A 12,545-nucleotide genomic window follows, 5' to 3' on the forward strand; every position below is an offset into this window, starting at 1 on the left:
TAGTTCTGTACTAACTACTAAGGGCATTGTTTCACTGTCCTGTTTCTCACACGGCCACACGAAATGACACTGTTGTTATTTAGGACTAGTTTGAGAAATGAGATGAAATGAGAATCATGCAAATAGTAATTAAATAGTGATGTTTTATTGAGTTTTGAATAATGAGAGAAATAGTTGAATAAAAATATTGTAAAGTTAAAATATTCTTAAAATATGATTTTTAGTATTATTTTTATTTTAAAATTTAAAAAAGTTGTATTATTTTTTATATTTGTTTAGAAGTTTAGAAAAATTATAATAATTAAATAATACTTATATGAAAAAGTTGAGAATTTAAAATTAAAAAATATTTGTGTTTGAATTATTTTTTAGAAGAAAATTATGAGAAACTGGGAAATGAGATGAGATCACTTCCCAAACAAAGTCTTACTAGACCTGAAAGGACATTGTAACTGGTGCAAGAGTCGCTTGTCGGTTTGAGATCGTCCAGAGCTTAGAGTTCTATGGAGTCTAGAGTTCTTACCAGAACTCGCGTTTAAAATGAGAGTGATGACTTATGAAATAAATCTTATAATTCTTGTCATATTAGATCGATAACTATAAATTTAGTAGAATTTATTTTATCTGTCTATCTCTCTTTCTCTCCTAAACTTTATAATTCAAACAAAAAGGGGAAGGGATCTAAATCCACCCTTATACAGCAGGCCTTGTCGCAAGTAGGCATTCGGAACCATCGGTAATCCGAGGGATGGTCCAGTAACACTCGTGTGAACAGTATCAAAAAATAAGACACATCGAACACAGCATTCTAGTCACCGACCCAGGTTAAAGTGACCCAAGATTCAATGGATCACCACCATTGTTGTACCATTCAACCACATGAAATCGACTGAAAACGCTCCTGACTGTAAGTATTTCTGCTGCATCGATTGGCATCACCTCATTATATAGTCTCCCCCTTCCTTCTTTTTGAACATCAAGGCATCATAAATCTGAGCCACTACCCAGAAACGTTGAGCTCTTTTCCTATCTTCATAAAATGAGAATTTTTGAATTTACCTGACCACTATAATGTTCTGAACTCGCTTCCCCAAGAGAAGTGGTCCAAATATCGAGTATCCATTGTGTATCAATGCATTACCATGCCTGCAAATCACTCTACATCTGAAACTTTTCTCAATGCCAGTTTAGAGTAAATGAAAAGAGCAAACAAGCAAGCACACATGAAGGGAAAATAAAAAATAAAAAATAAAAAATTAATATATGGTATAAACAGTGCCGAGGAAATAACAAGTATCATCTAGAAAAGTTCTTTTTCTCCAGTATTTTCGTTTTTGGCGCAGAAGCTAAATGCGAGTATCAGTTTCCAGTTAAAGTTGACAGTGTACACTAAAGAATTAAAGTCCTGCTCATGTGATCTCTTCTGGAAGCTACCTGGTATTCACAAAGAAAATGATACAACAGACAAACAGGAGATACAGCTTAACTAGGTATTGCCAGCTTCAGTTGGCATGGTACAAGGAGCCAGTGTGTTAGGGGGAAGGTTTATGCCACCCCCTCTCACAGATATATTTGGACACTTGATTTGGCTAGCCCTGCTCACAAGATTTGAGTCAAGAAAGACAACAATCACTGTGATGTCATCGTGGAAATGCCGGCGGACACCACGGTCAATCTTCTTCAAGTCTGAATACCTCATCTCTCTCTTCTTTGCAGCTTCTTGCAAAGCAGCTTTTACCAGTCTTCTTGCACTTCCCTGCATATAGTTTAACAAAAGTAAATTCCAACACCAACATAGTTTATTGTCTAACATAAATCTATCACTTACGGGGAAAGTAACAAGGATCAAATTTGACCACGTTCAAGAAAGCATGTTTCAAAAATAATATAAAGGTCAAGTTAGCTTTTCTATCTGGGCATGATACAGTCCAACATTTGGCAGTCTACAAATATATTCAATGAAATTAATGCTTTATGGAATCTAAGAGGTTGATTGGACTATCCCTTTTATTGAGTGCACCATGCATGTATGTACATCAAAACCTGCAAGTAAGCCCAGCAGTAGATTCAAGCTATCTCAACTTGGGGTAGAGTAGGCTCCGTTTGGATGGTGAAAGTGTTTCATTTCATCTCATTTCATCATTACAATTTTCTCAAATTTTCACACAAAATATAATAAAAAATTTAACTTTTTCAAATCCTAAAACAATAATAATATTAAAAAATAATATTCTAACAATATTTTATTCAACTTTCAACTTTCATCTCAACTCACTATCCAAACGACACCTAAGCCAAGTGGCAGTTATGTTTACACCACATTTTACATGTCATCCAAAGGAATATGCAGGTAAGTTTATTTCATTGCAAATGATAGAGGAAACCTATTTGAACACTACCATTCACCCAAATACTCATTGAATGTAGAGTTGATCTCATAAGTATATTTTAAGACAAAATAAGGCCACGTTTAAGGCGAATAGGTCAAACTCTATTTGTTCTCACAGAATATACAACAATGCTCAATTGACAGCACTTTCTTCTCACCAGAAAGGGCAGCCAAAATCAGCAGCTTGAACAAACCTTTTCTACAAATGTTAATTCCCACAAAATTAGATATGTCTAAAACAAAAGAATGTATTGACCCAATTGTAGGAACTAGAAAAGAAGAGGAAGAGAACGTGGGAAAGAAGATTACGAATTTGACTGAAGCACCCCCAACTGAATTTAATGTCCTGATAGATGTCAAATATATAGTCAAACTATTCATTGCATGCACAGCTATGAACTCTTATGAAGAAGATAATAATGATCGTGATTGTGATGATATAATTCAGTCAACAGCTCTTCTAGAAATACTGTTTTTGATTGGGGTGGAAAAGCATTCACAGATGCCACGCTTCTAGACATAGGACACGAGAACAACCCAGATCTAGGCTGAGCTGCTGCATATTGGCTCTACTATATTTTCTGGAAAGAAAAAAAAAAAGGGACCTATTTGCAAGCCTTCTTATTAACATACCCAACACATTGGTGATGTGGAAGCCTTCTACATCAGCTACCATAAAAAACTGTTGGTGTTTTGACTGTTTTAAAATTGTAATGGGTACCACAGCAAGTGGTGTGTTTACACACATGCTTGCATATGGCAAGACTGGTTAAAAGTAACAAAAAAAAGTTATCTTTATCGTTAAAGAACCAACAGTGAGTGTACTATGTATGCATCTTACGTTGTGTGGATGATTTTGAACTATATCAACTGCTTCCTGATTGCTAAGATGCTCCCAAAGCCCATCAGACGCAAATATAATAAATTGATCATGTGGTTGCAACTGGTGCACCGAAATTGTAGGTTCAGAATTCAGTATTGGCCTTTTGAAAGGTTCACGAAGCCGAAACTTGGAATATAAAGGCTCCCTGTTGAACTCAGCCTTTTTCAAATACACATCACCAATAGACCTAGAAACCTGCAAGATGAAAGATTTTGGCAATTACGGAAAGCATTTAAATAAAGAAGATGCATAAAGTCGAGGAGCCAACATATATTCACAGGCATTAAACTCTAAACTAGCATCATCATTATGATTCCTGTTGGGTACTCGAAAGGTATATTCAAGTTCCATGTGTCACTGAAATATGCACTCATACTAACAGATAAAGAGTACATGTGCTCTCTCTCTCTCTCTCTCTCTCCCCAAAACATGTCATATTATTCAATGCTTCAAAAGAAATAAGAGTTAGATCCCTGATGGCCTGAACTGCAGTAAAGTGACATCAGTTTAAAAAATAAAATAATAAAAATTCATCATAATGACTCACATGACAGTAACTTGTAAAAAAGAAAAATGATTCACATGACAGGCTGCCCCAACTGATCCTCCTCATAGGCAGAAATCAAATTTCGTAATTAGTACAGTAAAAAACTATCAGAAGCACCAGACTGATGATTAATGTAGGTAAGATATATGTATATACAACTATAATGATTTCCTACAACATGTTTAAGTTCTCCAATCCTTAATATTGCTAGACTAGCATGATTTGGAGTTGATGCCATCTGAAGAAAGCTGCTTAAATATTGAAGTGCATGGTCAAATTAAAACATGAAAAGGATTCAGAATAGGGACATTTGTGAAACCATTTTTTCACATTTTCTGAAACTCACCTGTATAATACCCTTTACACGCCATACATTATGCTTCAATACTACAATTTGTGAGTCATCTGGATGCAAAGAATGCAGCTCCTGTCTCACAGACTCTATACACGCGTTATGCTCTACTGACAATTGGATGGCTAAAACCTCCCCTGTTGCCTTCACCACTCTTCCCAGGACAGCACGGGAATCACCAAGGTTGGCAATGTAAAGGGTTCCACTACAAATAACACCAACTAGAGCACATGACCCAACGGCCGCAATTTGTGGCTTCAATGGCCATTGTTTGGTAACAAGAGACATAAAACCCTCTTCTGTTGCTTGAAATGCTTTCCGTATCACATCCACAGACATCGATTGTTGCTCTGCAGTGAACCCTTCATATAATAAAAATTAAAAAAGATTCAGATCAAGGACTTGGTCTTAAAACCCACCAAAAATATATGTCATCAACAAGTATTAATCACTTTGAGTAAAAAAACTTGGAGATCACAATTCTAGAGCTCCAGTTGGCAGCTGATTAGAGATCATATATATATATAATTATATGTATAACCAATATTTTCAATCTCATAAATGAAAATCTTACAAGAAACCATTATTCGTGGCCCTAATTTTGCGTCTAAGTGACTATGTGACCTAATTGAGGTGATTCTTTCATTTTTTTCTACACACTAAGCCTTCTAAACTTGACCAACATTGAAGTAGACTACTCCTCTGCCATTCAGCCATCTTAAAGCCTTATAATTTGTTATATTTTTTTCCCTTCAATTCTCTGCAGCCAAGTAAGGTGTAGTCAAACTTTAGACAATAATATTTCCAAGAGGTAAAAGAATCCGTTACAGATTGCTCATGAAGTAGAGTCATTGGTTCGAATCTTTCTGTTCCATCCTCCCTCTCAGGGTCCAAACTTGCTCATCAAAAAAATTAGAAGAACATTGGGGACATAATATTCTATCGAACTTGGAGTCAAGTCACTTACTCTTCAGGTGCTGAAATAGGTGATCATTGATAAAGCGCGATGTCTCGGGGCCGCCATGCCCATCGTAGATACCAACAAAGGTACCATAGGGGCCAGTCTCGTGCAAGCTCAAACTGCCGGACTCAATCTGGCTCTGGTCCTCAAGCAGATTGTTGGCCTGGACTACAGTCATAGAGAATTCGCCATTCAAGTGCTGTCCGCAGTCTTTGTACCACAACAGCCCATCTTGGCGCCCCCCTGCATCTGAACCCTTGTGAACATATCGATCAGACCTTGGCCGAAAACAGGCCCTCAAAAAGTTCATCAACTCCGATAACATCCCTCATCTCATCCAAACAACCCTCAGAATTCTCATCCACATGAAAACAACTCTGACTACAAAAATCCCGAATCTGACTGCTGTTCTCCTCAACTTCACAGCACAATAATTATACACTACAAAGACATCAACGATCAAAACACACATACAAATCAAAACTTGTATAATCAGAACCTTACAAATCAACAGCAAAGTGCGAATAGAATTAGTAATTGAGCGATATCAAATATATGACATAAAGAAGCCACCTTTACAGTTAAATTCAGTTGGAGGATTGCACCAAAAACAGAAGTATTTAGGTCCTATAATCTGAAAACCATCCGTTTTCTCTTAAACGGAAAACCCAATGACCACAAACAGCCGCAAAAGATGAAAAAATCAACCGAGAACCAAAAGGGTCTTTGAAAAAAGAGTGGTCAAAGCCACTTTTTCTCGGATAGGTGCTTGGTCAGCCATTTGGATATCCAGAAGGTCTAGCTCTTCGCATTGAAAAATCAAACCTCTCCAGTCATGCTAACCCCCCAAAAGTTCATCCATCCCAAAATTCAACTTTATTTTCTTCCATTTTTAAAAACAATAAGACCATAACAAAGATATCTATATATTAAAAATGAACCAAAAATTAATAGTACCCAGTAAGTTGGCCCGTTCGTGAAAGCTATTTGCGGGCTACAATTCAAGAAGAGGAGGATCTGGAAAGAGCAAGAAGAAGCTCATGTGATGTGCGTGAGACAAAGCATTAGATCTGTGGATCCATTGAATCAAAGAAGAGCAAAAAAGGGTCTTCGTTGTGTTTGCTTTTTCTTTTTCTTCGGCTTTGTAGTGGTGTGAGGATGACGACAAAGTTGAAGGAGAAGAACAAAGGTGAAAGTGGGGACTTTGTGAAAAACCAGAGTGTATAGATAGCGGATTGGCCAAACTAAGAACCCTCTCTCTTTCTCAGCAGACAAGCCCCCATAAAAAACCAACAATGAAGAGCTTATAGCCAGCAAAGCAGAGGTCCAGCTATGGGCTCCACGCCACTATATCCACGGCCAAGAGTTATACACAGAGAGAGAGAGTCAAGGAAGTTGCTTGGGTAATGATAGCGTGCTTTGTTGTATTATGGTTATTCTATGAAATAGAGATCATATGAGAACACGTACGTAAAGTTGATTGTTTAGAGAGAATTAAACGAGAGGATCGAATTGTGGAAATTATTGGACGTTTGGAAATGAAATCAAACCACCCTCTGCCCTTAACAGAAAAAAGAGTTGACTATAGGTTTTTGGTTCTTTTTCTAAAAAATATTTTAGGAGTCTTTATAATCATCGTCTTCCATTATTTTTCATAAAAATTATCATTTATAGATTTAATTGAAGAATACTCTCTTCCAATAAAATTTAGAAAGAAGTGAACATAGCATATAAATGGACTCTACCTCAAAGGTTATATTGTGATCTATCGCTATCATTTATGATAGGGGATGTTTGAATAATAAGTTGAGATGAGAAGATATATGAGACTTGAATAAAATATTATTTTTAATATTATTTTTATTTTGAAGTTTGAAAAAATTAAATTATTTATTATATTTGATTTGAAAATTTGAGAAAATTGTAATGATTAGATAAGATGACAACTTATTATCCAAACAAGATCTTAATATTTTAGAGTTTACAGATACTATTATCTATTTTCAAATTATAATTATAGAAAGTATTTATATAAAAAAAAAATTATAAGAAAATTTCAATGCCTCTCATGCATATCTACTTTTGATGAAAGAGAACGAAATAACCCTTTTTTTAAAAAAAAAAAATACAATCAATTAACCTAATAGTTACTAAATTGAAAATTTTAAGTTTTAAATTTTACACCTTCATTCAATAGGCAGCAATTCCTCCTAATTGATTATATAATCAAGATTGAGCTGCTGATAAACTCATCAATGAGAAACCCAACAAATACCAATAAATTAATATCCTCAACTATAACCAACATAATCTAGAACACAACATGATTGGTGACAACAAAACCATTGCCAAAAAGGAAAAAAAAAAAATCTATGACTCGAACAAACAATTAATTGGTGCAGTTGGGGCATGCACTAACTGAGGTAACAACGTTTAAAATTTGAGGTAATCGGATGATGAGGACATAATCCACCACATGGACATGATGGATGTTGGATCTCCAATATTAGTGGCAACTGTTGGGTCAGTTTCAAAGGTCACTAAAGTTTTCAATTACAAAGTTGACATACTGTGTGACCTAAAAATGTCACATCTCTCTATATATATAATATCCCTCTAACAGACCTATATATTGTATCGTGGCCACGACTCTTTTTACATTCTACTCATGCATGTGGGATGCAATTCAACCTATATATATATTCTAATATTTCCATTGATTAATTTGATAATTGCCAGCATTTTTTTTTTTTTTTTTTTGTTGACATGTAATTAAATTGATCGAAATATCTTATGTTTTATATATATTGATTCTTGTTTGAAACTACTCGAGCAGGTGTGGGGAAGTCCAACTGTAGATTAATCAAGATAAAGTTATATGCATATATATATAGTATGATCCATTTAGTACTATCTAGACTACTAGTGACTTAAGCTGGATTAATTTCCATGTTGCAGATCAATGCAGGCTTTTATATTTTACTAATTTAGGAAGTTTCTAATTGTTTGTCCCTCGCGAGAGAATCAATAACAATGCATTTTCCAAGTAGTGCATGCCTGTTGTTAAGATAAATATAAATGATTAAATTTATCTATATCTATCGATTTAAGTCTTCTGAATAAGTTGTAAATTTATATAATATTATAGTAGAAGTTTTGAGTTAAAATACTGACTTTATATTTTATCATATATAATTAAATATTTTACGTGTTGAACTTATTTATTTAAGAGAAATCTGACACATATGTGAAATGTGTGTTAAAACAAATATAAATAATTAAATTTATATTTTTTAATCAACTTAAAATTTTAAAATAAATAGAAATTTCATGTTACAAGAAAGAAAAAGAGGCAGGCTCATGAGTGATGATTTGCTTTCATTTGAAATGGGTTTTCGGAAAATGTACACATGCTCTGATCGTCAAGCAATCAAAGTACCGAAGAGTAGTAGGTGGGGATAGAATGACCAAATTATTAATTAGGCCACCCCTAGCTGCATGTATTTAATTTTCTTGATTATTTAAGTACGTGCCTGCGTTATTGTACTATATATACTTATAAATGGATAATAAAAAATAAAAAATAAAATAAAAAACAGGAGGATTTGTCCCTTTACCTAACAAATGTATTAAATCCATCGTAAAAGCGACGTTTCAATGTCTTTGATTGGATGTATTTCTTCATTATTGTTCAAACCGAAGAGCCGAACGCCCCGGGGCCTGCAATTAGAGGCTGAGCAGCAAATTAGGTACGTGGTGGGGGCATGCATATAGATACATACATATATATATATATATATAGAGAGAGAGAGAGAGAGAGAGAGAGAGAGAGAGAGAGAGAGAGAGAGAGGTTTGCATTACTCGATCGACATGATCATCGGCATTATTGAGGTCTATCGTGATCATGTACAGTACGCCAGTAATTTTTATATAGTCGATCGAAGAGAGATATATACAATATGTATTAATCTCGCAACGGTTATAGATATATACAATAGATCAGCTAGTTAATTTCATTCTATATCTTCATATATGTCCCGTAATTTTAACATATATATATAGAAGGTGATCATGCTGGACTAGCTTCTGGTAATATATTTATTGTCTGGGCAAGTACGTGTATATAATATATATATATATATATATATAGAAGTTATATATAAGTGTACGTGCGACATAAACGATCGACCTAAGATCATAGGTTATGACTTTTGGCCAAATGCACTGTCCCTGATCATGCGTACTATATTTTGGTGGAGGGTCATTCATGATCAGTACTACTAAAAGGATGACATGATAATTAAATCTAGGCTATGCAAAAAGTTAGTTCATCAGATCATGAATTGATCAAAAATTTTGCTTTGTTTGGATCACAAACATCTCTCAATTCATCATTACAACTTTTTCAAATTTCAATATAAAATATAATAAACAATTCAACTTTTTTAAATTTTAAAATAATAATAATATTAAAAAATAATATTCTAACAATATTTTATCATCTCAACTCAACTCAACTCAACTCACTTTAACATCCAAACGCAACCTATCCTCTACCGTCATTCTCTTAATACAATAGTACTATGTACACTACTAATGGATCGACCTCACGGCATTATTAATGTTTGCTAGGTTAGATAATATATAGCTATATATGCCTTATCCAGCCAACCATGGGGGCCGGGAGTTTCACAATCTAGTTAATGACAATTAATATTGTATTAGGAGAGTGTTATGATCATGTCTTAGAGAGTTTTATAAAATTAAATTTATAAATTGATGTGATTATATATATATATATATATATATGATATGTTAATTTTATTTTATAATAAAAATATTTTTGTAATTTAAAGTATCTTATAAATTAAATCAGTACGCTAGATTTGCATTTATAAGATTTTTTTTTTTTTTTTAAGGTACGTAACACTTTATTTTGCAGTACATAGGCTACACAACATCAAGTATTAATTAAAGTGGCCCATCTTTGAGATGGTCGGTCTTTGTGACTCTTTTTTAGACATTAATGAACAAGCTTAAGCTGGTCGCTTTAATAATTTAGATACTGTTTTGATAACGAATTGAAATGAAATAAATTAAGGTAAAAATTAAAAATTGAATAAAATATGATTTTTTAATATTATTATTATTTTTAGATTTGAAAAAATTGAATTGTTTATTATTTTTATATAAAAATTTAAGAAAATTATAATAATCAGATGAGATGAGATGAAATATGATGAAATATTTCTTTGTATTCAAACGGAGACTTAGGTTGTGTTTGGATGTTGAAGTGAGTTGAGTTAAGATGATAAAATATTGTTAAAATATTATTTTTTAATATTATTATTATTTTGATATTTGAAAAAGTTAAATTATTTATTATATTTTATATTGAAATTTAAAAAAATTATAATGATGAATTAAAATAAGTTGAGATGAGTTTGGTAACCAAACTCACCCTTAATTAATTATCATCGATGAACGTTGATCGATAACATTAATGGCCATTTAATTATTTCCTCCTGTAATAAAGCCTCACCTGATCAGATAATAACCGGCCAATTAGAAAGGGACAGATTCAATTAAAACAATATATACTTTCTTTTTTTCCGACTTTCAATTATAAGATTTGAAATTTGAATCAAGGAGATCATAAAGAACAGGTCGGGCTAAATAGCACGGCTCAGTTAACACCTTCCCCTTTTTTTTTTTGGAATAAGTCAAGACCTTCATAGTTCCATATGTGCGTGTATCTCTTTAATATTTACGTACCATGAGAGGAAAACAAGTGACCGTGCATGCAGAAGTTTTGATTCCAATTCCATGCATGAGACAAAATCATGATCAGGCATCGATCTCATGATGTTATTCCTATTCAGTTTTGGACTTTGGACTCGATCGATCTGCTTAATTTCCGGTGCCGACCTTACATCACATTGACCCTTGGCCTTGGCGGCCACTGACTTGGGACGTACGTTCGAGCTAGCTCTTTGAAAACCGACCAAGCCAATTTCCAAGTTCCCAGCCTCTGAAAAGCTAAAAGAGTCCCTTTCTGCATGCAGTTTCACGATGAAGCTAGATGATGTATGCCATGATGTATATATATTTGTAATCGATCGGTCACATGATAACCAGTGGGGTCCCCAAATCTGTAGAAAATAAGAAAAATAACGCAAGGAAAAAATAGAAGATCAAGAAGAAAAACACTGTACTGCAACTCAAACCCTTTGTTTTTTTTTTTTTTTTGTTAGACTCATGCAATATTGAGCAATGAAAAGACACGGCAAAGATGCGAATCGAAGAAGAATCCGATTTGAAATCAATAGCTAGCCGATGTATATACGTACATGCATCGCTTTCTTTCGGATGAATATTCATGGTCAACAATATTATTATCATCATGAAAGTCGATCTGAGGACGGTGGTATCTTTGAAGTTGTCTCATGCGGTTCTCAAATTGATCAGCTATAGGATGTCAACATTTAAGATAGAGAGAATAGACTGAATATATATATATATATATATATATGTATATATATATCAAACTTGGGGTTGATGTCTTTTGGCATCATTGGGGAATATCGAGTCCTTCTAAGTGGCTTGAAAATAAAAAATAAAAAAAATTGAATTTTTTGTATTATTCATTATTTTTCAACTGTAATAACTGATATATGATTTGCATATTCATTCAAGTTTTATAAAAAAAAAATGGTCTTAAATTTTTTTTCTTGAGCGATATATTATATATATATATATATATGAAAGTACACACAATATATATAGTTCAAGAATCCCAATGGAAGATGTGGGATTGAGATGGAGGATTAGTAATTTTGTTGAATGCAATCCAATTTAATTAGGTACTTGTGCATAAATGAAATTGACACTATTATGGATGATATTTTTAATAAATAGAGGAATTTAACTGATCACTTTAATTATAAGCTGGAAATTACGTAGCATGCACTGGCGTGTAAGGTAAGATAAGGTAAGGTAAAGCAAATTAACACATATTAAGAATGAGTATTGATTGGGATAGGAACCTTGAAGTCATGTTCCGAAAAAGAAGGAACAAAACAAAGAAAATGTTGGAATTGTTTTGGATATGATGTTTCATCGATCTAAGACCACTAGACGAATTTAGACATAATAGAGGCTGTGTCCGACCATATTATCTTATTCATGTTTAAGAATTAGGTTAACTTTACATCAAGTTGACCTCTGACTTTTGAACAAGTTCAGGTCCAACTCTTCCCCAATTGGCAATTGAAACTACCGATATTAATGTTCTGGCTAAATCTATTCACATGATTCACATTCACATTCACATTAATTCTAAGCCTTATTCAAAAGAAATATTTGTGAAAATGACCTCGTTTAATTACATAGATAAGGTGAGATGAGACGAGA

General features: G+C 33.5%; 1 protein-coding gene across 2 annotated transcripts; it reads right to left on the reverse strand.

Moving 5' to 3' along the window:
• Window positions 1–1,264: 1,264 nt before the first annotated feature.
• On the reverse strand, window positions 1,265–6,458 carry LOC109006616 (probable protein phosphatase 2C 46). Of its 2 annotated transcripts, none has more exons than XM_018985958.2 (5): window positions 6,090–6,458; window positions 5,139–5,573; window positions 4,166–4,533; window positions 3,231–3,467; window positions 1,265–1,756 (listed from the first exon to the last, which is right to left on the reverse strand). In XM_018985958.2, exons 2-5 carry the CDS (start codon window positions 5,455–5,457, stop codon window positions 1,487–1,489), a joined length of 1,194 nt encoding a protein of 397 aa, XP_018841503.1. In that variant the 5' UTR covers window positions 5,458–5,573; window positions 6,090–6,458; the 3' UTR covers window positions 1,265–1,486. The 2 variants fall into 2 exon arrangements, with proteins under 2 accessions (XP_018841503.1, XP_018841504.1); XM_018985959.2 differs by lacking the exon at window positions 6,090–6,458 and adding an exon at window positions 5,706–5,959.
• Window positions 6,459–12,545: the final 6,087 nt, after the last annotated feature.

Source organism: Juglans regia, chromosome 16, assembly GCF_001411555.2.
Source record: "Juglans regia cultivar Chandler chromosome 16, Walnut 2.0, whole genome shotgun sequence".
Classification (NCBI taxonomy): domain Eukaryota; kingdom Viridiplantae; phylum Streptophyta; class Magnoliopsida; order Fagales; family Juglandaceae; genus Juglans; species Juglans regia.